A 25,918-nucleotide genomic window follows, 5' to 3' on the forward strand; every position below is an offset into this window, starting at 1 on the left:
TTGTTCTGTAGCTTAAAACTAGATAGTAATAACTTTTTAAAAAGGTTAAACTGCAGTATCTACATACCAGCCACTGTGGTGGTTGTAGTAGTTTTGGTGAGCGGTGTTGTATAAGTCAAAGAAACCTCAGCAGTTGTGCCATTTAAATCTTGTGGACCATGACCTGTTATAGTAGTTGCAGTGGTTGCGGGTGAGATAATAACAACAGATGCATTTTCTGTTGTTGTTGTCGTTGTTGTCGTTGTTGTCGTTAAACCGGCCTCTGGTCTGTCATCTGTTTGGACGGTGCTAGCAGCTGTGGTGGACATGGTTTCATTTTTGCTTATTGTTGTGACATGAGTCAAACTCACTGTGGTGAAATTTGCAGTCTGGTTCTTCAGTGGAGCTGAAGTAGGTTTAGTACTGTGAGACACTGCAGCAGTTGTGCTTTTCTCTGTGGTTCCAATAATTGCAGTTGTTTTATTTTGAGATAGAATAGTCGGAGTAATGATCACTGGTGTTGTGTAATTGTTAGAGGCTGTAGTTGTGCTCTTTATCATTGTGTAGTTGGGAGATATTGTTGTTGTACTAACTGTTGTGTTACTGGTTGTCGCCACACCATTGTGTAAAGTTGTGCCAGCTGTTGTTACATTGTACATTGCTGTGTAATTGTTGTCAGCTGTGGTTGCAGCATACACAAGGGTGTAATTACTACCAGATCCAGTTGCATTATAAACTATTGTGTAGTTGTTGTTAGTTGCAGTTACATTAAAATTGTTGCCAGATGTAATTGCATTATACACTACTGTGTAATTGATGACAGCTGTGGATGCATTATACATTGCTGTATAATTATTACCAGGTGTAGTTGCTGTGGAACTATTCATAGTTGTAGCTGTACTAAAGTTGCTGGACACTAATGTGGAATTACTGCCAGGTGTAGTTGCATAATTAAGTGTTGTGTAATTTTGGTTAGTTGTATTTTCATTCAAATTGGTCCCAGATGTAGTGGCATTATGAACTACTGTGTCATTGTTGTTCACTGTGGTTGCATCGTAAACCTTTGTGTAACTGTGCCCACCTGTAGTTGTATAATTATTGCTACCTGAAGTTGTATTTTGTGGGATTATGTAATTGTTACCAGCTGTGGTTGTGCCATCGACTGTTGTATAATTGTTTCTCTCTATAGTAGCACTGTGAACTGTTGTAGAATTATTGTTGGCTGTGGTTGCGTTGTAGCTGTTGCCAGGTTGTCTGTCATTGTTTCTGACCGTAGTTGCATTGTACGCTGTTGTAAAATTATTGCTGGACATAGCTGTATTGTACAATGTTGTAGAATTATTGCTGGCTGTAGTTGTGTTGTAATTGTTTTCTGACATAGCTGAATTGTAGGTTGTTGCGTAAATGTTGCTGGCTGTAGAATTATTGTTGGCTGTAGTTGTATTATAACTGTTGCTAGTTTGTCTGTCATTATTGCCAGAAGTAAATGAATTGTACAGTGATGTATTGTTCAAAGTTGTTAGAAATGGGCTCACTGTTGTGTAATTGTTGTTTGCAGTTGTTGTATTGTAAATATTGCCAGTTTCTATGTAACTGTTACCAGCCGTGGTTTCACTGTACATTGTTGTGTAATTGCTACCATCTATAGTTGTATTATACACTGTACTGTCATTTTTGCTTGTTGTAGTTTGAGTGTATACTGTTGGATAACTGTCGGCAGCTATAGTTGTATTGTATGTTGTGTAATTGTCATCAGTTGTTGTTGCACTGTTGACTGTTGTATAATTGTTTCTGACTGTAGCTGCATTGTGTGCTGTTGTAAGATTATTGCTTGACATATCTGTATTGTACAATGTTGTAGAATTATTGATGGCTGTAGTTGTGTTGTAATTGTTGTCTGACATAGTTGCATTGTACGCTGTTGTATAATTGTTGTTGGACACAGCTGTATTATACACTGTTGTAGAAGAAATGTTGGTTGTAGTTGTGTTGTAATTGTTGTCAGTTTCTCTGTCATTGTTGCCAGATGTAATTGAATTGTACACTGTTGTACTGTTCGGAGTTGTTAAAAATGGGCTCACTGTTGTGTAATTGTTGCTGGCTGTTGTTGTATTGTAAATATTGCCAGTTTCTATGTAACTGTTACCAGCTGTGGTTTCACTGTACACTGTTGTGTAATTTCTACCAGCTACAGTTGCATTATACACTGTACTGTCATTTTTGCTTGATGTAGTTTGAGTGTATGCTGTTGGATGACTGTCGGCAGCTATAGTTGTATTGTATGTTGTGTAAGTGTCACCAGTTGTTGTTGCGCTGTTGACTGTCGTATAATTGTTTCTGGCTGTAGTTGCATTGTATGCTGTTGTAAAATTATTGCTCAACATAGCTGTATTGTACAGTGTTGTAGAATTATTGTTGGCTGTAGTTGTATTGTAACTGTTGCCAGTTTGTCTGTCATTATTGCCAGAAGTAATTGAATTGTACAGTGACAGTGTTGTTGCGCTGTTGACTGTTGTATAATTGTTTCTGACTGTAATTGCATTATTGTCAGAAGTAACTGAATTGTACACTGTTGTACTGTTCAGAGTTGTTAGAAATGGGCTCACTGTTGTAGAATTATTGATGGCTGTAGTTGTGTTATAATTGTTGTCCGACATAGCTGAATTGTAAGTTGTTGCGTAAATGTTGCTGGCTGTAGTTGCATTGTGTGCTGTTGTATAATTATTGCTATCTGTAGTTGGTGGTATTTTGTAATTGTTACCAGCTGTGGTTGTGCCATTGACTGTTGTATAATTGTTTCTCTCTGTAGTTGCACTGTGAACTGTTGTAGAATTATTGTTGGCTGTGGCTGTGTTGTAACTGTTTCCAGGTTGTCTGTCATTGGTGCCAGATGTAAATGAATTGTACACTGTTGTATTGTTTAGAGTTGTTAGAAATGGGCTCATTGTTGTGTTATTGTTGTTTGCTGTAGTTGTATTGTATGCTGTTGTTGAATTTTTGGCACTTGTATTTGCACTGAGCACTGTTGTGTAATTGTCTGTAGTGTAATTGTTGCTGGCTGTAGTTGTATTGTAAATATTACCAGTTTCTATGTAACTGTTACCAGCTGTGGTTTCACTGTACACTGTTGTGTAATTTCTACCATCTATAGTTGTATTATACACTGTAGTGTCATTTTTGCTTGTTGTAGTTTGAGTGTATGCTGTTGGGTGACTGTCGGCAGCTATAGTTGTATTGTATGTTGTGTAATTGTCATCAGTTGTTGTTGCACTGTTGACTGTTGTATAATTGTTTCTGGCTGTAGTTGCATTGTATGCTGTTGTAAAATTATTGCTCAACATAGCTGTATTGTACAGTGTTGTAGAATTATTGTTGGCTGTAGTTGTATTGTAACTGTTGCCAGTTTGTCTGTCATTATTGCCAGAAGTAATTGAATTGTACAGTGACAGTGTTGTTGCGCTGTTGACTGTTGTATAATTGTTTCTGACTGTAATTGCATTATTGTCAGAAGTAACTGAATTGTACACTGTTGTACTGTTCAGAGTTGTTAGAAATGGGCTCACTGTTGTAGAATTATTGATGGCTGTAGTTGTGTTATAATTGTTGTCCGACATAGCTGAATTGTAAGTTGTTGCGTAAATGTTGCTGGCTGTAGTTGCATTGTGTGCTGTTGTATAATTATTGCTATCTGTAGTTGGTGGTATTTTGTAATTGTTACCAGCTGTGGTTGTGCCATTGACTGTTGTATAATTGTTTCTCTCTGTAGTTGCACTGTGAACTGTTGTAGAATTATTGTTGGCTGTGGCTGTGTTGTAACTGTTTCCAGGTTGTCTGTCATTGGTGCCAGATGTAAATGAATTGTACACTGTTGTATTGTTTAGAGTTGTTAGAAATGGGCTCATTGTTGTGTTATTGTTGTTTGCTGTAGTTGCATTGTATGCTGTTGTAAAATTATTGCTCAACATAGCTGTATTGTACAGTGTTGTAGAATTATTGTTGGCTGTAGTTGTATTGTAACTGTTGCCAGTTTGTCTGTCATTATTGCCAGAAGTAATTGAATTGTACAGTGACAGTGTTGTTGCGCTGTTGACTGTTGTATAATTGTTTCTGACTGTAATTGCATTATTGTCAGAAGTAACTGAATTGTACACTGTTGTACTGTTCAGAGTTGTTAGAAATGGGCTCACTGTTGTAGAATTATTGATGGCTGTAGTTGTGTTATAATTGTTGTCCGACATAGCTGAATTGTAAGTTGTTGCGTAAATGTTGCTGGCTGTAGTTGCATTGTGTGCTGTTGTATAATTATTGCTATCTGTAGTTGGTGGTATTTTGTAATTGTTACCAGCTGTGGTTGTGCCATTGACTGTTGTATAATTGTTTCTCTCTGTAGTTGCACTGTGAACTGTTGTAGAATTATTGTTGGCTGTGGCTGTGTTGTAACTGTTTCCAGGTTGTCTGTCATTGGTGCCAGATGTAAATGAATTGTACACTGTTGTATTGTTTAGAGTTGTTAGAAATGGGCTCATTGTTGTGTTATTGTTGTTTGCTGTAGTTGCATTGTATGCTGTTGTAAAATTATTGCTCAACATAGCTGTATTGTACAGTGTTGTAGAATTATTGTTGGCTGTAGTTGTATTGTAACTGTTGCCAGTTTGTCTGTCATTATTGCCAGAAGTAATTGAATTGTACAGTGACAGTGTTGTTGCGCTGTTGACTGTTGTATAATTGTTTCTGACTGTAATTGCATTATTGTCAGAAGTAACTGAATTGTACACTGTTGTACTGTTCAGAGTTGTTAGAAATGGGCTCACTGTTGTAGAATTATTGATGGCTGTAGTTGTGTTATAATTGTTGTCCGACATAGCTGAATTGTAAGTTGTTGCGTAAATGTTGCTGGCTGTAGTTGCATTGTGTGCTGTTGTATAATTATTGCTATCTGTAGTTGGTGGTATTTTGTAATTGTTACCAGCTGTGGTTGTGCCATTGACTGTTGTATAATTGTTTCTCTCTGTAGTTGCACTGTGAACTGTTGTAGAATTATTGTTGGCTGTGGCTGTGTTGTAACTGTTTCCAGGTTGTCTGTCATTGGTGCCAGATGTAAATGAATTGTACACTGTTGTATTGTTTAGAGTTGTTAGAAATGGGCTCATTGTTGTGTTATTGTTGTTTGCTGTAGTTGCATTGTATGCTGTTGTAAAATTATTGCTCAACATAGCTGTATTGTACAGTGTTGTAGAATTATTGTTGGCTGTAGTTGTATTGTAACTGTTGCCAGTTTGTCTGTCATTATTGCCAGAAGTAATTGAATTGTACAGTGACGTATTGCTCAAAGTTGTTAGAAATGGGCTCACTGTTGTGTTATTGTTGTTTGCTGTAGTTGTATTGTATGCTGTTGTTGAATTTTTGGCACTTGTATTTGCACTGAGCACTGTTGTGTAATTGTCTGTAGTGTAATTGTTGCTGGCTGTAGTTGTATTGTAAATATTACCAGTTTCTATGTAACTGTTACCAGCTGTGGTTTCACTGTACACTGTTGTGTAATCGCTACCAGCTACAGTTGCATTATACACTGTACTGTCATTTTTGCTTGTTGTAGTTTGAGTGTATGCTGTTGGATAACTGTCGGCAGCTATAGTTGTATTGTATGTTGTGTAATTGTCACCAGTTGTTGTTGCGCTGTTGACTGTTGTATAATTGTTTCTGACTGTAATTGCATTATTGTCAGAAGTAACTGAATTGTACACTGTTGTACTGTTTAGAGTTGTTAGAAATGGGCTCACTGTTGGGTAATTGTTGTTTGCTGTAGTTGTATTGTATGCTGTTGTTGAATTTTTGGCACTTGTATTTGCACTGTGCACTGTGTAACTGTTATCAGCTGTGGTTTCACTGTACACTGTTGTGTAATTGCTACCAGCTATAGTTGCATTATACGCTGTACTGCCATTTTTGCTTGTTGTAGTTTGATTGTATGCTGTTGAATAACTATCGCCAGCTATAGTTGTATTGTATGTTGTGTGACTGTCACCTGTTAGGGTTGCGCTGTTGACTGTTGTATAATTGTTTCTGGCCGTAGTTGCATTGTACGCTGTTGTAAAATTATTGTTGGACATAGCTGTATTGTACAATGTTGTAGAATTATTGCTGGCTGTGGTTGTGTTGTAATTGTTGTCTGACATAGCTGAATTGTAGGTTGTTGCGTAAATGTTGCTGGCTGTAGTTGCGTTGTAACTGTTGCCAGTTTCTCTGTCACTGGTGCCAGATGTAATTGAATTGTATGGTGTTCTATTGTTCAGAGATGTTAAAAATGGGCTCACTGTTGTGTAATTATTGTTTACTGTAGTTGTATTGTTTGCTTTTGTTACATTTTCTCTGTAACTGTAACCAGCTGTAGTTTCACTGTACACTGTTGTAGAATTATTTTTAGCTGTAGTTGTATTGTAATTATTACCTGATACAACTGAATTGTAGGCTGTTGTGTTAATGTTGCTGGTTTCAGTTTTATTGTAAGCAACTGCATTTGAAATGTACATTGTAGTACTGCTAACTGAACTTTCTGAACTATTATATACTGCCTTGTTTTTGCTTTCTGTGGTTACATTATACACATTGTTTAGAGTCCCTGTTGTGTCATTACTGTCAGATGCTGTTACATTGCTAACAAATGTGTGTTTGCCAGTGGGAGTAAATGCTCCAGTTGTGGTTACATTGTACACTGTTGTGCCACTGGGAGATGGTGTAACCGTTGCAAGACCTGGAGATGTTACATTGTCAGTGGGAAATGGTGTAACTGCAACTACATTGTTCTTTGTTGTATAATCTTTGGCATATGCTGTGGCTGTAGTTACATTGTATATTGTTGTAAGATCTGGAGATGTTGCTGTTGTAGTTGCTTTGTGTACAGTTTGATTAGGAGATGGTGTAGATGCATTTGTTATTTTAGAGAGTGTAGTACTCTTAAGCACTGAATCAGGCATAACAGTTGTGGTGTTGTGTACTGCTATGAAAGTGCTGGTTATGGTGTTGGTTAGTTGGGTTTCATTAGGTAAAGTATTTTGCACTGTTGTTTTATTAAACACAGTTGAAGGAACTATTTGTGAGCTATTCTGAAGAATAGGTTGTGCTAATGGGGACTTTGCACTGGCAGTTGTTTGAAAAAATGTTGTGTTTTCTTTTTTTTGCACTGTATTTTCAATTGTTGCATAAACATCTCCACTTGTATTGGTCAACGATTTGGTGGTATCAGTCAAAGATTGCATAGCTGCAGTAATGCCGTTGGCCAGAGTTGAAAGTTCTGTTGTGGTTGGAACAGCTGAAGTGTCTGAAGGGCAGCTGTCAGTCAGAAGAACAGCAAGTGTCTCACTTGCTTCACTGTGGAAAAAAAATATGATAAATAGGTTAGAAATTATATCCTATTAGAGTCTACTGGACATAAAACATATCTCCTCTAACAGATTGTATACAATTTTGGGAAAAATGAACAACTTTCACAATATAGTAAGTGACATCAACATATGTATAAAAACACTTTCTTACACAGAGCTCTTCTGTCTTAAACAAAAAATAAATAAATAAAAAATAATAAAAAATAATAGTAGATAGGAAAGTAATCTAATATTGAAGGAGAGTAATAAAAATAATTCAGCAAAACTTGTAAATGAAGAATGACAAAATAAAAAACTTATGTAAAAGTGTAAATGATGTTGAAACAAAAAATGTAGTACTTCCTATTATTATCATAAACATACAATGGTTTGGTTATGTTGTATTTGTTATGTCATGTTGAAGAAACAGAGTACATCCCCAATAACCTTGCACTTTTTTGTGTATTTACAGAAAATATGAAAAAAAAACACTCTTAAATTTCCTACTTACAGTTAATGTACATGACTATGAAGCCATGTGGGCATAATTTTCAAAGGCTGCATTTTATATAAGCCTATATTTTATACTCTTGTTACCATGCAAGTCGTGTAGGATCAGGTTGACAAACATCTGAGCTCCGCAGGTCACTGGCAACCCAGGTCAGGTTGGATTCCAACAGTCTCTGGACAGGCAAATCAGGAGCACCACACACCACTGACAAAGCACAGAGTACCATGAGTAACAGTGACAAATTATTATATCATGTAAAGCAGTTGGTAGGAAAATAACAAAATAAGCATGCAAACTAACTCAGGCGAGTAAGGGAACTTTCAGCTGTAAATAAATTGTTGCTCGCAATGATCTGTTGCAAAAGTTTTTTTAAGGAGCAAACATTGATGGGTCCAGACATCTCCAATATCACCATACAGCTGTACAACCTAGAGACCAAAAGACAACAGGGCAAAGAGGAAAAAGTTGGATTGACATTACACTCTGTCAGTGGAATTTCTTTTTTCTTTCTACCATTAGCATACGTGCAGGTAAAATGCAAAAACAAAAACCCAAAACAAAACATGATTACCTCTGGTTTGTCCCATGACATTCTATATGAGCACCCTGAGTAATGAAAGTCAAAACATGATTCACATTATAGAAGTATGATCAATAATTATAGACCTACACAAGAAATCATTATACAAGTTTACAGTAAGGTTTACCTGATATTGCTTTGTAATATTATAATTACTGCACCTGGTAAGAAAGAATTTTTAATATGTGTAAATTATTAACAGATTTTGTTAAAAGCAATCACATTTAACATCCTGGAGACCTTTAAATGACAATTCTTATTCTCTCTATTGTAAAAACAGACAGACAAACCCAGAACCATGTTCCCAGGTAGGCCTTAGTTACACAGGCCCAAAGACCAACGCCATGGCAACAACCGGTTGTCAAAATGTGTATTTCCCAAATGGTTGGTGAGTGGCTTCTTGAGGTGACTGACAGTCACTAGGACTGTCAACCGCTGGTTGGGCAATATAGATTTTTCCCTAACAACCAGAGGTTTGCAGGGGGTCTCTAAGCCTGCATGACTGAGGCAGAAAACCAGGACAGTTTAGTTTAACAGCAGAACTTTTTACTGCTCACTGTTGCTTTGTCTGCTGTTGTGACCAACATACTGATACTAACAAATGCATAGTAAATATCTTTTTTTTTTTTTTTTTTTTTTTTTTTAAATGACATCAGAAACAGCAGTATGCGACATTACGTGATGGCAGAGCTTCAGTTCATCCTTTGTCATTTTTTTTTTTTTTAAATAAATAGGACAGGGGGAATGAATGAGAGAAAGAGGGGGAGAGAAAGAAAGAAAACCAAAGGGGAGAAGAGACGGTGAGAAGGGGGGGGAAGAGAGAGAGAAAAAAAAAAAAAGAACTCCTGGGTCACCTGTATGGAGAAAAAAAACAAAAAAAAAAAAACAAACAAACAGAGGAGACAGCAAACAACAAAGAGCAACATAATAATAGAGAAAACAAAGCACCATCACAATAAACTAGCTAGCCATAGATATTAATATTTACTAAATAATAAACGATATTGTGCAGCACGCAAGATAGACAGCGCACAGTGTGCTTTGAGGCAGCAGCCAAGAAAGCTTTAGTCCGCGTCTGTGAATACCCATGTGTGCATACCTGTGTGGATCAGCATGCTTGCATTCCAAAGGTTTCTCCATGTAATGATCTGCTAGGGAGTGTGGGGGGGCCACAGCCCCGTCCTCCAGGGTGTGAAGCGGGTATGGAGGAGATCAAAACTCCAGACATCCAGAGGCCCCCAGAACACAACAGACCAAGGAAGACCAACAGAGGGGCAGCCGCGCCACTGTTCCAGTAAGAGCTGAGGAGAGTCCCAGATGAGGGCTCGCCCAGCAGCCGCGGAGCAGAAGTCAGGGGGAGTTGCAGTGACGCGCCCGTGAGCTCCGCCGGCCCCCAGCTGCGCCTGAGTGACCGAGCCCCAGGCCGAGAGGCCGGGGGCACCCCACCTCCAAAGGGGCCCGAGCGAGCCCCAGGCCCCAGGCCCCGACAAGCGGCCGCCAAGGAGTGAGCCGGTGTGTACCCGGACGCCCACCCCCAGACACAAAGAACCACCAACACACCGACACCTGAGGGAGTCCGCCACCGGCAGGGGAAGTGGTGGTGGGTGGAGATAGGCCTCCAAACCTTGGAGGGCCTGAGGTGTCCCCAGAGAGGTGGCGTCTGATACCCAACCTGACATATAGACACAGACATACAGGCACACACAGACACAAACATCCATTCCCACCCTCATGCTCTCATATGCACTCACTCCACACTCAACCAACGTGGAGACAGACATAAAGAGACGCTGTACACACGATCACACTCCCCAAGCGTACTCTACAAACCGGGTCTAGGTACCCTTGCCCCTGGAGGGGGGAATTGCACCCAGACCCAGGTGGTGTTACCCTTTTCCCTGCGGTGGGGAGAGGCAGACCACCCCGACTCCGCAGCAGCAGGGAGGCCCCACACCCCAGACCGCAGTCGGACGGCCAACTCCTCCTACTAGCCCTCCCGCTCCAGCAGGCCGGAGAAAATGGGGGTGGGAGAAGACTCCAAACCTCCCTCCACCCGCTCATTGTAGTGTTGATGCATATGTGTTCTAAGGTGCAATTAAAACCCAGGAGGGCATGGAGCTACCTGCCATGGAGCAGCAGGTAAGCGCATAGTCCCTCCTGCTAGCCCTCAATGACTAAGTGTATTTAAAATTGAGAGGTGGGCAACGACGTCAGGGGTGAGGTATACACCCTGATGGTAAATTGGACTCCGTGATTATGCCCACCCCCAAGATCCTATATGTATGTGTAATGAGAGTGTGAATAATGTGAATGTCTAAGTTGTGGGATAAAATTGAGGCAGAGGCAGCCAGAAGGGGACAGGGGGGGGGTAGCCTCCTCTGCACCCTGGTGACATACCCCCACTCCAAGGCCCTGCATGTGTGGGTGGTTGTGGAGGAGCGGGAAGAGGGAGGCAGCTGGAGATGGGGAGGGAAGGAAGGGAGGGGCAGGTAACCCCTCCCTGGGGCCAGCTCCCCCGCTGACCCCAGTAGGCACTCCCACCCTCCGCGACCCGCCAGGGAAGGGGGGCCCAGGCCCATCAGACTGGGGCCCAGTGCAGTAGCGCCCTCCGGCTCCACAGAGCCCTGGACAGTCCACCCAACCCCACCACAGAGAAAACTGCACCCACCCCACCATCCACACATCTTCCAGACTACATAAGACGGTAAACGCCCAGGCTGAGATCTTCCTCCACCTCTCCTGTATCTCCCCCTCCCGCAGAGAGTTCCTGAAGAGAAGAAAGCTCCTGCAAGATGTGACCATCCCCCCCACCAGATGAAGAGCCCCCCAGGCGGCTCGACGCACCGGCGGCACCCTGCTCCAGGGCCGGGCCCCCATGCACCCACCCGCCCACAACCCCGGCAACACACCAACCAGGACCCAAGCCCCCGAGGCCCGGCCCGGGCCCCAGCCCAGAGACGGAGCGCCCCCAGAACCTCACGCCCATCCCGGACCCACCCAGGGGCAGTCAGGTTGCCAGGTCAGTAACCCACGTCCGTCAGCACAGACCCTCCCCTAGCCCCGCTGCACGCAGCTGCGAGGAAACAGTCACCGGAGAGCCAACAGAGCCCCCAACCGGACGTGACCGCTACCCCGGTTTGAGCCCCCCAAGGAAGATGCCTCCGGGGAACCCCCCGACGCCCTAAGCCTGTCCCTACCCCCTCACCAATCACAACAGTGAAGGCGGGACCAAACTATGACCCCCCACCCCCACTAGGTGATGGAGCTGATAAAAGGGGCCCAGAGCAATTGATCTAATGTGGTGGCAGAGGCTGTGTCAAGACTAATGTAATCTAATAGATAATTTCTATATTGGTTAGAATTAAGATTATTTTTATTTTTCCAGTTCATGAGGACTGTTTTCTTGGCTATGCATAGGGCAGTGAAGATCATATGCATAGTAAATATCAACACAATCTACACTTACTGTATGTAATGTAATTGGATCAAGACTTACTGTTGCTTTGTGGGACATGTGAGGAGTGCAGCAGGACTTAGTAACTGTCAAATAGGGTTACAAAGTTACAAAGTTGCATTATATATATATATATAGTAATTATATATTAATGAAGCATACTATAAGCATACAGTGTGGTACATACCAAGCTTTTTAGGTACTGAATGTTAACAGCTTCACTAGTAACATTGATTCTAAAAGCATAAAATTGGCCTGAGAAAGCGATAAAGAAAAGGGATGGTTAGCATGTGGGTGAAGTTTCTGAGACGCCATAAAAATACTTATTAACTGAGAAGTTCTCTTCTCAGATAGCTTGCTTCATAGAAGCAACGTTCTGTTTTCCAAAAGCCTAAATATTTTCTTTAAATTTGAATAACAATGGTGCATTCACTCATCACATATTGCAGCAGCAGCCTGGATTCTAAAAATGTCAATGCAATATTGTGATTATTTTTCTTACGTGTAGAATTACAGAAAGCTGTGCAATCACAGAAGCGAGGCATTTCCCCTGAGGATCAGACAAACATGGTTACAGCAGCAAAACCCTTGATAAACAGGGGTGAATATAAAAAGCATCTGTGTTTGTGATACTCACTGCTACAAGAGTCTGTCTTCAATTTAGGAGCCGGGTTGGAGTTGGGCTCTAAGAGGAAGCTGTAGATTAAACATGTATAAGTTACAGGGTGTACAGACACACATCCAGTGGACATAAAAAAAAGTGTGTTGCTCACCATGTTAGTGGGGAGGATTTATTTAACTGACATATATCGTCAAGAGAAGACGTGGAATTGCATCTCACAAAACCGCCACTAGAGGGCTCTGCATCCTTACACAGATTTCGACCTGATGTGGAGAAAATCCAAAGAGAGTATTGGATCTGTCAATGTCTGATTTTGCACTTATTTTGGTTATTTAATATACTTTTTTCAAGAAAGAGCTGAAAATATCACACACGTACACAATGCAAATTTTCTATGACAGGCACAGATATTATCAGAAATCCTATTTACTGATATACCTGTTAGGTTCATCTGCTTGTTAACAACAAGATCTAAACAGCCAATAGCACGGCAGAAACCCAACAAAGTAAAGCACGTAGCCATGATCAAGACAACCTGCTGGAGTTCAATCTGAGCATCAGAATGGGGAAGAAAGTTTATTTAGGCCTCTGTGATGGGGCTAGATGGCTAGTGTGAGTATTTGAGAAATGACTAATCTAATGGGATTTTCACTCACAGATCATTTCAATTTGAAAAAAAAAAAAAAGAAAACATCCATTGAGCCAGACTATTTCAAGCTGATAAGAAGGCAAGACCAATCGCAATGTCTTGGAACAGGAGATTCACATAGTTGCTGAGTGATGTTGTATGATGGCATCATGCCAATTTGGATCAAAATCTCTGAAGAATGTTTGCAGCACCTTGTTGAATCTGTGCCACAAAGAATTAAGGCCGTTCTGAGCCAAAAAGGGCTCCGACCAAGTGCTAGGTGTACCTATCAAAGTGGACACTGAGTGTAAAAATCTAAAGCAATCTCCAACTCCAAGCTGATGTTCAGCCCATTCCATTGCATTATATCAGAAACTAGTCAGTTCAGAGTTGTTATGAGGAACTCTAATCCAATCTTCTAATCCATCTCCTGTGGTTATAACAATTCTGTTAATCTTGATAAATATCGGTAAGTAAAGTTGAACAGGTATGCCTGAATAGATATGAAAACACAGAGATGAAGATAAATGTATATTTGGTGGGTGAGTGAACAGTGTGAGTCAAAAAGTCCAGTGACGATTAGTGGATTCTGAGAGGTCTGTCAGCCTACTCCTGTTTGCTGTAATATCACTGGTTAAGTTGACTGATTACAACAGGTCTAATATTTCCATGTGTACACTTAATTCAAAAATGAATGCAGGTTGCATGTTTGTAAAAAAAAACTTAGTTAGAAACTTGGAAAAAAATAGTTATATTATTGGGTGTGATTTTTAGGATGGTTCACATGATTCCATTTAATGAGTTAAATATTTGTTTTGATATGATTAATCATCTAGCTGATGATTCACAGCTAGAAGGTCCTGGACTTTAAGCCTTGAAACTGGAGCCTTTCTGTGTGGAATTTGCATGTGCAAATAGTTTAAATGGTGATTCTAAACTGGTCGTAGGTCTGAATGTGAGTGTGAATGTCTGTCACATGGCTAACATGTGACAGACATTCACACTCCACAGTGTACCACACCTCTCAACTTGTTAGGTGGGAAGCACTCCTTTACCATAATTCACTTTTCATTAGCTAGGTCTATTGCTGTATTTTCAGCCTCAAGTATTATCAAGCATAAATTTTACTTAAGTCACACAAGTATTAACAAGAGATTAACAAGGCGATTCTGTTCTCAGACATGTGAAGCTAGAGACACCGGCAACCATAGTCAATTGTCTTCCAGGGGCCAGAGCAGGCGACATTGAAGGAAATTTAAAACTGCTGGCTAAGGGTAAACGTAAATTCAGTAAAATCATAATTCACGTCGGCAGTAATGACACCCGGTTACGCCAATCGGAGGTCACTAAAATCAATATTGAATCGGTGTGCAACTTTGCCAAAACAATGTCGGACTCTGTAGTTTTCTCTGGTCCCCTCCCCAATCAGACCAGGAGTGACATGTTTAGCCGCATGTTCTCCTTAAATTGCTGGCTGTCTGAGTGGTGTCCCAGAAACGATGTGGGCTTCATAGATAATTGGCAAACCTTCTGGAGGAAACCTGGTCTTGTTAGGAGAGACGGCATCCATCCCACTTTGGATGGAGCAGCTCTCATTTCTAGAAATATGGACAAATTTATTAAACCCCCCAAAATATGACTATCCAGAGTTGGGACCAGGAAGCAGAGTTGCAGTCTTACACGCTTCTCTGCAGCTTCTCTCCTCCTGCTACCCCCCCAAAAACCCATCTCCATAGAGACTGTGTCAGCTTCCAAACAGACAAAAAACAAACTAAAAACCAGCAACAAACAACTTAAACATAAACAATCACAAAGAAAGAACAATACAGTATCCACATCTGAACCAAAGAGTAAAACAGTGAAATGTGGATTATTAAATATTAGGTCTCTCTCCTCCAAGTCTCTGTTAGTACATGACTTAATAATTGATCAACAAATTGATTTACTCTGCCTTACAGAAACCTGGTTGCAGCAGGATGATTATGTTAGTTTAAATGAATCAACACCCCCGAGCCATTCTAACTACCAGAAATCTCGAAGCACAGGCCGGGGGGGCGGTGTGGCAGCAATTTTTCACACCAGCCTATTAATTAATGAAAGACCAAGACAGACTTTTAATTCATTTGAAAGCCTGATGCTTAACATTGTCCACCCCAGCTGTGAAACTCAGAAACCAGTCTTACTTGTTATCATCTATCGTCCACCTGGGCCTTACACAGAGTTTCTGTCTGATTTCTCAGACTTTATATCTAATTTAGTTCTGAGCTCAGATAAAATAATTATTGTGGGTGATTTTAACATCCATGTAGATGCTAAAAATGACAGCCTCAACATGGCATTTAGTCTGTTATTAGACTCAATTGGCTTCTCTCAAAATGTAAAAGAACCCACCCACCACTTTAATCACACTCTAGATCTTGTTTTAACATATGGCATCGAACCTGAACATTTAACAGTGTTTCCTGAAAACCCTCTCCTGTCTGATCATTTCCTGATAACATTTACTTTTACAATAATTGATTACACAGCGGTGAAGAGTAGACTTTATCAAAGTAGATGTCTTTCTGAAAGCACTGTAACTAAGTTTAAGAATATAATCCACCCACTGTTATCATCTCCAATGCCCTGTACCAACACAGAGCAAAGCAGCTATCTGAACGCTACCCCAACAGAGGTCGATTATCTTGTTAATAATTTCACCTCCTCACTACGTACGACTCTGGATACTGTAGCTCCTGTGAAAACTAAGGCCTCAAATCAGAAGTACCTGACTCCGTGGTATAATTCTGAAACACGTACCCTAAAGCAGATGACTCGTAATCTGGAGAGGAAATGGCGTGTCACAAATCTAGAGGATCATCATTTAGCCTGGAGAAATAGTTTGCTGCTTTATAAGAAAGCCCTCCGCAAAGCCAGAACATCTTACTATTCATCACTGATTGAAGAAAATAAGAACAACCCTAGGTTTCTCTTCAGCACTGTAGCCAGGCTGACAAAAAGTCAGAGCTCTTTTGAGCCAACCATCCCTTTAACGTTAACTAGTAATGACTTCATGAACTTCTTCACAAATAAAATTTTTATCATTAGAGAAAAAATTACCAATAATCATCCCACAGATGTAATATTATCTACAGCTACTCTTAGTACCATTGATATTAAGTTAGACTCTTTTTCTCCAATTGATCTTTCTGAGTTAACTTCAATAATTACTTCCTCCAAACCATCAACGTGTCTTTTAGACCCCATTCCTACAAAACTGCTCAAAGAAGTCCTGCCATTAATTAATTCTTCGATCTTAAATATGATCAACCTATCTCTAATAATCGGCTATGTACCACAGGCCTTCAAGCTGGCTGTAGTTAAACCTTTACTCAAAAAGCCATCTCTAGACCCAGCAGTCTTAGCTAATTATAGGCCAATCTCCAACCTTCCTTTCATATCAAAAATCCTTGAAAGAGTAGTTGTCAAACAGCTAACAGATCATCTGCAGAGGAATGGTTTATTTGAAGAGTTTCAGTCAGGTTTCAGAGCTCAGCACAGCACAGAAACAGCTTTAGTGAAGGTTACAAATGATCTTCTTATGGCCTCTGACAGTGGACTCATCTCTGTGCTTGTCCTGCTAGACCTCAGTGCAGCGTTCGATACTGTTGATCATAATATCCTATTAGAGCGATTAGAACATGCTGTAGGTATTACAAGTACTGCGCTGCAGTGGTTTGTATCATATCTATCTAACAGACTCCAATTCGTGCATGTAAATGGAGAGTCCTCTTCACACACTGAGGTTAATTATGGAGTTCCACAGGGTTCAGTGCTAGGACCAATTCTGTTTACATTATACATGCTTCCCTTAGGCAGTATCATTAGAAGACATAGCATACATTTTCACTGCTATGCAGATGACACCCAGCTCTATCTGTCCATGAAGCCAGATAACACACACCAATTAGTTAAACTGCAGGAATGTCTTAAAGACATAAAGACCTGGATGGCCGCTAACTTTCTGCTTCTTAATTCAGATAAAACTGAGGTTATTGTACTCGGCCCTGAAAATCTTAGAAATATGGTATCTAATCAGATTCTTACTCTGGATGGCATTACCTTGGCCTCCAGTAACGCTGTGAGGAACCTTGGAGTCATTTTTGACCAGGACATGTCCTTCAACGCACATATTAAACAAATATGTAAGACTGCTTTCTTCCATTTGCGCAACATCTCTAAAATTAGAAATATCCTGTCTCAGAGTGACGCTGAAAAACTAGTTCATGCATTTATTACTTCCAGGCTGGACTACTGTAATTCATTATTATCAGGATGTCCAAAAAACTCACTGAAAAGCCTTCAGCTAATCCAAAATGCTGCAGCAAGAGTCCTGACAGGGACTAGAAAGAGAGAGCATATTTCTCCTGTTTTGGCTTCCCTTCATTGGCTTCCTGTTAAATCCAGAATTGAATTCAAAATCCTGCTCCTCACATACAAGGTCTTAAATAATCAGGCCCCATCTTATCTTAATGACCTTGTAGTACCATATCACCCTATTAGAGCGCTCCGCTCTCGCTCTGCAGGCCTACTTGTTGTTCCTAGAGTATTTAAAAGTAGAATGGGAGGGAGAGCCTTCAGTTTTCAGGCCCCTCTTCTGTGGAACCAGCTTCCAGTTTGGATTCGGGAGACAGACACTATCTCTACTTTTAAGATTAGGCTTAAAACTTTCCTTTTTTCTAAAGCATATAGTTAGGGCTGGACCAGGTGACCCTGAATCCTCCCTTTGTTATGCTGCAATAGATGTAGGCTGCCGGGGGATTCCCATGATGCATTGAGTTTTTCCTTTCCAGTCACCTTTCTCACTCACTATGTATTAATAGACCTCTCTGCATTGAATCATATCTGTTATTAACCTCTGTCTCTCTTCCACAGCATGTCTTTATCCTGTCTTCCTTCTCTCACCCCAACCGGTCGCAGCAGATGGCCGCCCCTCCCTGAGCCTGGTTCTGCCGGAGGTTTCTTCCTGTTAAAAGGGAGTTTTTCCTTCCCACTGTCGCCAAAGTGCTTGCTCATAGGGGGTCATATGATTGTTGGGTTTTTCTCTGTATCTATGAAGCGCCTTGAGGCGACTTTTGTTGTGATTTGGCGCTATATAAATAAAATTGAATTGAATTGAATTGAATCATCTCTTTAACGGGGAGAGAAAATTAGAGCACATATCTCAATGTGTCACCCCTTTGATTTGATACTATTTATTGATTTTCAGTAATGAACTTATACATATTAACTTAAGTCACCACCTGGATTTACCTAAGTAAATAGTGTAAGAGCATTTATTTTAAAATTTGTATTTTTTTAAACTTTTTCTTTCTTTTTTTTTGCTTGGCCGTATATTTTTAACTGGTTGTTCTCTTTGGCATGATACAACTTTGTAAGAAGACACTGGGCAAAGCATCTAAGATGAGCTTTTTATAATCCATCTTCAGGACACTGCGGTTTTCAACACAACAAAGCCACATCAGCAACATTATCAGGAGCTTTGTGCAAGTACTGAATAAGTGCAATCCGATACCCTGGGTACTGTGGTCCTCTTTTCCTTTTAAATCCACACTTTTCCTTGACACCATTATGTTTTCTATCAAGAAGATAGGAAGTCATATTTTGAACTATTTTACTGCAGTTGGGAACAGGGAAGGAAGCAGCACACAAGAAAGAGCAGTTGCCAAAGTAAAACGGGAAGATGGACAAAGAAGACCGGGAAACTAATTCACAGACAAAACAGAGTGAAGCAAATGCAAGGAAACAAGTGCTCACCCACTCTCTCCATCTCTCCTATGATTCTCGCTTGCATTGGTGCTCCAGCTTGCTGCAGTGCAGCGTCTCCAGCTTGTTGAAGTTCACACACTGAGACAGCATGGTTGAGCAGCAGCACCACATTGCAGGCAGTTTGGCTGGAAACAAAAGAGTTTCATGTGAGCGCGCACGATCTGCTGCACATGTAACAGCTGTACAAAGCAGCTCCTCATATCCTTTTTACCTTACATTCCTTTTTGCACTACAGGACACTTCAACTACCTGCAAAGAGAAAAAGGAGAGTTAAAGCCATGAGCCAGGCTTACAGGAGAAATTTGATTCTGTAAAGTATATAAGGTGTTGTCGTTTTCTGTACTGACCTGAAGTTGTCTGTCACCCTGACAGAAATTCAAAGAGCCTGCATCAACACTGTCATTGTGACAACCCAATGCTTTTGACACCTGAGTGATAGATGGAGAGAGGGAAGCAGACAGATAGAGATGTTTGAGGGAGGTGATGGGAGTTTGACGTATAAAGTTTAAGGAAAGTAGCACGTTTTGTTAGTTTCTGCAGTCTTAGACGTCAGGATGAGAGCTATAAAGACCACTCAGGTTTAACTGTAAAAGCACTTTGTTCTTTTATATACATATTATGAAACCATAATGTATTTCAGTCAAATTATAGTTTTTAAATATAGGAATTTAAGCCATTAGAACAATTTGACACAAAGTTTCCATGATGTATAACGAAATATCCCATGGAAACTGTTTTTTGTTTTTTGATTGATCAGATTACAAGTGCCACAGTTATGTATAGTGGCTTCAGTAGGATACAATTTGGATATTGACTCATATGTTTACTGACGCATTCTAGATATGTTAAGCACATGGTCAAACTAAGGATACTGAATCATTTATAGTAGCTTTGTGTATTGGGACTCCTCTGGCTTGAAAGGACTATTTGTCAGCTCAGCCGTGGTAAACAGTGTGTTACTTCCTGGACAAAAACGTATGGGAAAAGAAAGACACAGCTCACTGCTATTCCCGGGATGTTGTTTTGTTCCAAGTGGGACACAACTCATACTCTCCTGGGCAACAAAACTTCAGAGCTGAGACTTTTATCTCTGAGCTGTCAGTGCATCAACACAGCACTATTAGACAGCCTTGCATGAGAATTCACTGAACAACCTTTGCTTACATGCTATTTCCTTGCAATGGACCTTAAAAATATGACTAGATTTGTGTCAAAATGATCAAGCATTAAAAGTGAACCAAAGACTTAATATAGCAGGATTGATTTATGATCCATGTTGAGAATTGTAATGGTTATGTACAAATTTATTCTTCAGTAATATATATTAATAACCATAACAATAATTTAAAAAGAAAGAAATGGTCAAAGGAAGCTGGGACTATGATACCGTATAGTATAATCTCAAGACAAAGCTGGAAGTGGACAGGAAGGGTTAAAGAATCATAACTGGACATTTTATATATTTAAATCAGGTAAGGTTGTTGCTTTTATGGGTAGAAACATAGTGGACAATATCTTGATCACATAACTTTGTTGTTTGGTAATGAGTTTCTTTCTGCAACACAAAGCTGAAGGAGAGGAGAAAAATGGTACAAAGCAAAAAGGGTTATTGGGAGGAAATGACTAGTCGAAATAACTGTGAATATATCTACAGTGTCTAATAATTTGCATATCTATTACTGCTGTTTCCATTACATTTTATTTGTTTTATCATTAGCTTTACTATGCAAAGACAGCTACCAGAGACAGCTAATAATCATGGTCTTTATGTAGAAAGGTCTATCTGACATAGGCTGAGAACTGCATATCAAGTGTCAGTAAGAATATTATGTAGGAAGTGTTCATTTAAGTTAGGAATGATGGGAAAGGAGAAGAGAAGACACTGAAGAAAGCAAAAAAAAGATTAAAGAACCACATTTATAACACAGAGGCAGCAGAATTTGTAAAAGGTCAAAGTAGTAATAAAGCAACAAATATTTGGCGTAAAAAAAATCTAAATTATTTTCAGGTGATTCACAGGGTTGGAATGCGCTGCTCCCACAAACTTACATTGTGCTTACAAGACTTGTTTGTAAAGCATGTGTCAATGACCGGGTGGTAACTGAAAGAAATATGAGAAACGTAACGAGATGGACAAGGGAAATTTGTCATTCTCACCAAATTTTGGACCTCTTCTTCAGTCTTGTTGCCCTCTACACTTATGGGCATCCAATAGTAAGCACCTGCAGAAAGCAATACATCTGTGAGGCCATGCAAATGCAAAAAGGAAATCGGAAAGGACAAGAAGTGAATATTTGCTTACTGTTATTGGAACAGAGTTGACGGACATCACAATGAACTAATCTGGTGGATCCTGAAAGAAAATGTCAACTTTACAAATTGTTTCTTCTCATTACTAACACAAACTGTAAACAGAATCTCCAGTTAAATAAAATGTCGAGTGACTGCATGTTAGCAAAGGCTAACCTGATGTGAATAATCCTCCAGGTGTGCTTTGGCTGGCTGCCGGAGTTGTGACTGAAGGTATGTGGGTGCTTGTTGAGATCTGAATAGCTGAACTGGTGTTCATGGGCAGGATTGAGTTCAGAGGCGAAGCTGTAGTGTCTGTGCGGAGAATGTGATTAGTAGTGACAGGCAAAACTGGTGCTGGGGCTGAAAGACTATTTGTTGAGAATTTGATGGAGGAAACTGAAATACAACAAATATTCAGGTGCCAACTTTTAATTTTTGTCCAGTAGAATACCCTCCATTCCATTATTTGGTCCCATTATCTAGTTGTTTGTGGCGGTTTAGCTTTTTGGGTGTTTTTAGACAGTATCTGTCATTTTTTTTAGGTTTTCTTGATAGCTTTGATACAGTTTTCATATCAGGAATGCATTTTCCCACCCACATTTGCACATGTTGATGCATTTGCTATCTAAATGTTACACCTCTGTAAACAGAACTACAGATCTCTGACTTACCTGGATACTCTCCATCATTGCATTAGCATTTGCAATGAAATCAAAGCAAACTTCTTTCTTTCTAATATGTAAGAAAGAGTAAGGCCGGTCACACGCTGTCAGTAGTAGTAGTGAAATTATGCGTCAACTGAGAGCAAATCTAAACACATGTTCTCAGTCTTGCATCAAGACAAGTGCATGTCATGGAACTGCTAATTACACACAAGCACATACTGTAATTATATGTGTGACTTCACTGTAGCAAAGAGTAGTTGGTGCTGCGTTCTATGTTTTATATATTTTACTGGAGTGGTTTGTGAAGAAGGATAGCAGCAAAAGTGAAAGGAAAGGTTTACAAGACAGTAGTGAGACCTCCTATGTTGTAGGGTTTGGAGACAGTGGTATAGCCGGAAAAACAGGAGACAGAGCTGGAGGTGGAGGCTGATGATTGGTTATGGCGACCCCTAAATAGAACAGCCGAATATAGAATAAGAAGATGAAGATAGTTTCGTGTGTCTGATATGACTTTTTTCAGTTTTAGCAGTCATACTGAGTAAACTGTGGAGTAAATCCTTCACATTTCTTTTTTGTCTCTGAATTCCAACATTTTTGTAGTTCTGGTATTCTTACCAAAGACAGCAAGGTTTTGGTAAAAGTTTAAAAGCTTTAGGTGTCTTAAAGACTTCACATGTTTTGATATATGCAAAAAAGTTTCAAGAATTGTTTTGGTGTCTTTTGCACATATGGGTCTGTGTTGGGATAACTGTTTCCAGAAGTACATTAAGAGTTGAGAGAATGATGTTATTAGTGTGAGAACGGCATGAAAGTGATGACTCCAAAGAAGAACCTGCTTTTGATTTTCCCTCCCCTCTAAAGAACTATCACATGATGGTAAACTACCACATGCACTAATCTCTTGATTAGAGCAGGCGAGGAATTACAAGTCCCTCATCATCAGTGGCATATCAGTGGAGAGAGTGGACAGTTTCTGATACCTGAGTGTCTACATCACTCAGCACCTGTCATGGTCCTGCCACACGTTAAGAAAGACTGCCAGCTTCTCTTCTTCTTCAGAGGACTCAGGGACTTCCATCTGCCACTGAGGGTGCTCAAGAACTTTTACTCTTGCACCATCGAGGGCGTCCTGACGGGAAACATCTGCACCTGCTTTGGGAACAGCACCAAGCAGGAGATACGAGAGCTGCGAAGAGTGGTGCGCTCAGCCAAATGCATCATTCGATCAGAGCTTCCTGACCTGCTGTCCATCTACACCAAGCGGTGCAAGACCAAAGCCAGGAAGATTATGATGGAGCTCTCCCATCGCTTCTGCTCCCTTAAGGCCAAAAAAGAGAGAATGAGGAGGAGCTTCTTCCCCCAGGCTATTCTGGGAACTGAACCAGGCCTAGGACTAGACTCTCTCACACATATCACATCACCACACGCACTCTGGTTTTTCTTCTTGCACACTTCCTATAATTTATAACTTATAATTTCTTTTGACTAATAATCTCTTACGTAAACTGTTTTTTTCTCACATGTTTACTGTAAATTTCTAAGTTAAAGCTGTAAATTTTGTAGTAACCTGTAAATTTGTATATCTTACTGTAAACCTACTGTCATTTAATGGTCGGGCACTGCACAGCTACAAGCATTCCACCTCGTCATACTGTGTATGGTTGTGTGTGTGACAAATTGAATTTGATGACCCATCTGACTTCATTCCACCAATAATGCTTTTCTAGAATTTCAAAGACAGATTGGTGCTGCAGCAGCTATCGTTCAGCCTTCTCTGAAGGGTAGCTGGCCTCTTCCTTAGAGATAGAGATAGGGTGAGGAGTTCAGCCATCCATGAGGGGCTCAGAATATAGCTGCATTCTCCACATTGAAAGTACCCAGTTGTGGTGGTTCAGGCCTCTGACAATGATGCTGCATGGGTGAGGTGTTCTGAGCTTGTTCCACCGGGAGGACACCCCGGGGCAGACCCGGTGGAACATGCTGGGGGAGGTGGCTGGGGAGAGGGAGGTCTGGGTGCCTGATGTGATCACTCTCAGATTCTGCTCTGACATCCAGATAGTGAGGAATCTAGTGTAATAAATCTGGTGCACTCAGCCTTTTATTAACTGATGTGGCTAGTGCAGGGTCGGCACCAGAGAATATAAATTGGATGGCCAACCAAGTTTGACAGTTGGTTCTTGAGCCAAATTCAAATCACACGATGACAAATCAGATGACAGAGATGAGAGACATTAACTCTAGGTGCAGAAGACTGCCAATGACCTCACTACACATTTGGCCAGTTGACTGTGAGCTCACAACATCCTTAACATATTTCCATTTGTTTTCCAAGGGGTCATGCTTTAAAAGTAGCTGCACAAGCTATGAACTCTTTTTTAGTTTCAAAGAGACATGAGGGGTGCTTCCCATAGTCTGATCTGCATAGGCCCATCCACTCAGTGAGTGGCCTCCTCTCTGATGCCGGTTACAATGATTGCTGCAGAAGCACTACACTACTGGACTGCAAAAACTTAGCAGTTATATGGCTGATTATGTGGGTTTTTCCCAAATTGTATGACTTAATGTAACTTGTAGTTAAAGTATATTAGTAGAATTCAGCTGAGGGAGCACAGTAACTTGATTGGATAGCCCTGGACCTCCAAGGCCCGCCCACAGTGTCAAGTAGTAGTAGCAGTAGTAATAATGCTACAATGTGATGTGGGGCATTTTTTCTTGACAAACATTTGGCCCCTACCAACTGAATGTTGTTCAAATGCCACAGCCTACTTGAGTATAATGACTGACCAGGTCTATCTCTTTGTATTCATCCTATTAGGACCACAGCTCAAATGATCTCAAACTGTTTTGTTTTTTTTAAACATGACAGTGAGTTCACTGTACTCAAATGGCTTCTGTGGTTACTATTTCTCAAACCAGTAGAGCGCCTTGATTTGCTGATTGATTCTTATCATAGATGTGCCGCCAACAAATACACAGCAATTGTTATGCTATCATGTCAATATGGACTAAAATCTCTGAGGAATGTTTTCAGCACCTTGCTGAAAGTATGACACAAAGAGTTCAGGCAGTTCTGAAGGCAAATACACTAGCAAGGTGAACCTAATAATGTGGCTGGTGGGTGTATGTAGTAGTATAATAATTTGACCATATCTAACAGCAAATGATTAGCCCAGAAATCAAATTTCAGCCATCTTCTATGATTTCATGTTATTATGACAAACCTGTAATTTATACAAAAGACAGAAATCTTAACTCAAAATCCCACAAAATATCCTTTGATTTCTGTTGTTTTTTCTGATTTGCCTCCAATGTAACAAGACAAACTCACAAATCATTATTACTAGCTAAAATAATGGACCAAAATGAAATATCTTTATACAGATAGTGAAAAAAATATGCAAAGTAGTCATCAACAAGAAGTTTCTGTGGGTTGTTATTAGAGCATATTTTAGTACGTGTCTCAGGGTGATGTTTACCAGATGAAGGCAGCAGGGACCGGCCAGCTCCCAGTGTAGTTGCTGTAAATGTGAAGGAATTCTTTACATTTTTCTCTTTTGCATTGTAAAAGCAAGGTAGATTTCCTCTAGTCTCTTTCTTTGTTGTTTCTGCGCTATTGTGATACAGTTTTTGTTAAGGTACTCCTATCTCTTACACTGCAATAGCATTTCTGAAAAGCATATTTACACAAAAATAGGCCATCTGGTTATGTAAAAATAAAATAATATAATATTTTTTATGTTTTTAGGTGAGAATCCACATTTACACAGTCTTAAATGAACAATAGAAATATCCTCTAATGGACAAACACATATTTAGTCTTTTATATTCATACATTTAGAGAAATAAACACAGCATGCATACTGGTGTCTAAGTCACACTAGTCGCATGGATACACACCATTAGTAATGCTTCTGTAAGCACGAGCCCCACGTTTCAACCGTTTGTGGTCTACAAGACATAAAAACATGCAACACTCAACATTCAACATGCTTGGAGAACATGCACTGCAGTGGTATGG

At 40.3% G+C, this 25,918-nt stretch overlaps 1 protein-coding gene across 1 annotated transcript in view; it reads right to left on the bottom strand.

Moving 5' to 3' along the window:
- The window catches only part of adgrg2a (adhesion G protein-coupled receptor G2a), a 40,822-nt gene that overhangs the window by 7,701 nt on the left and 7,203 nt on the right, over nt 1-25,918 (bottom strand). The window contains exons 5-23 of the mRNA XM_085285845.1: nt 25,377-25,418; nt 21,410-21,547; nt 21,246-21,296; nt 21,101-21,165; nt 20,775-20,825; nt 19,291-19,371; nt 19,155-19,192; nt 18,932-19,068; nt 12,659-12,770; nt 12,523-12,581; nt 12,388-12,435; nt 12,073-12,140; nt 11,928-11,971; nt 8,559-8,592; nt 8,423-8,457; nt 8,152-8,279; nt 7,938-8,055; nt 6,932-7,347; nt 68-5,608 (exon numbers count right to left, since the gene is read on the bottom strand). Of these exons, the coding sequence (XP_085141971.1) occupies nt 68-5,608; nt 6,932-7,347; nt 7,938-8,055; nt 8,152-8,279; nt 8,423-8,457; nt 8,559-8,592; nt 11,928-11,971; nt 12,073-12,140; nt 12,388-12,435; nt 12,523-12,581; nt 12,659-12,770; nt 18,932-19,068; nt 19,155-19,192; nt 19,291-19,371; nt 20,775-20,825; nt 21,101-21,165; nt 21,246-21,296; nt 21,410-21,547; nt 25,377-25,418 (7,206 nt within the window). The remainder of the gene's footprint in view (nt 1-67; nt 5,609-6,931; nt 7,348-7,937; nt 8,056-8,151; nt 8,280-8,422; nt 8,458-8,558; nt 8,593-11,927; nt 11,972-12,072; nt 12,141-12,387; nt 12,436-12,522; nt 12,582-12,658; nt 12,771-18,931; nt 19,069-19,154; nt 19,193-19,290; nt 19,372-20,774; nt 20,826-21,100; nt 21,166-21,245; nt 21,297-21,409; nt 21,548-25,376; nt 25,419-25,918) is intronic.

The sequence above is a fragment of the Mchenga conophoros genome, linkage group LG9 (assembly GCF_057382185.1).
Source record: "Mchenga conophoros isolate Kocher_MC1m ecotype Shallow Benthic linkage group LG9, M_conophoros_male_GT1.1, whole genome shotgun sequence".
NCBI lineage: Eukaryota > Metazoa > Chordata > Actinopteri > Cichliformes > Cichlidae > Mchenga > Mchenga conophoros.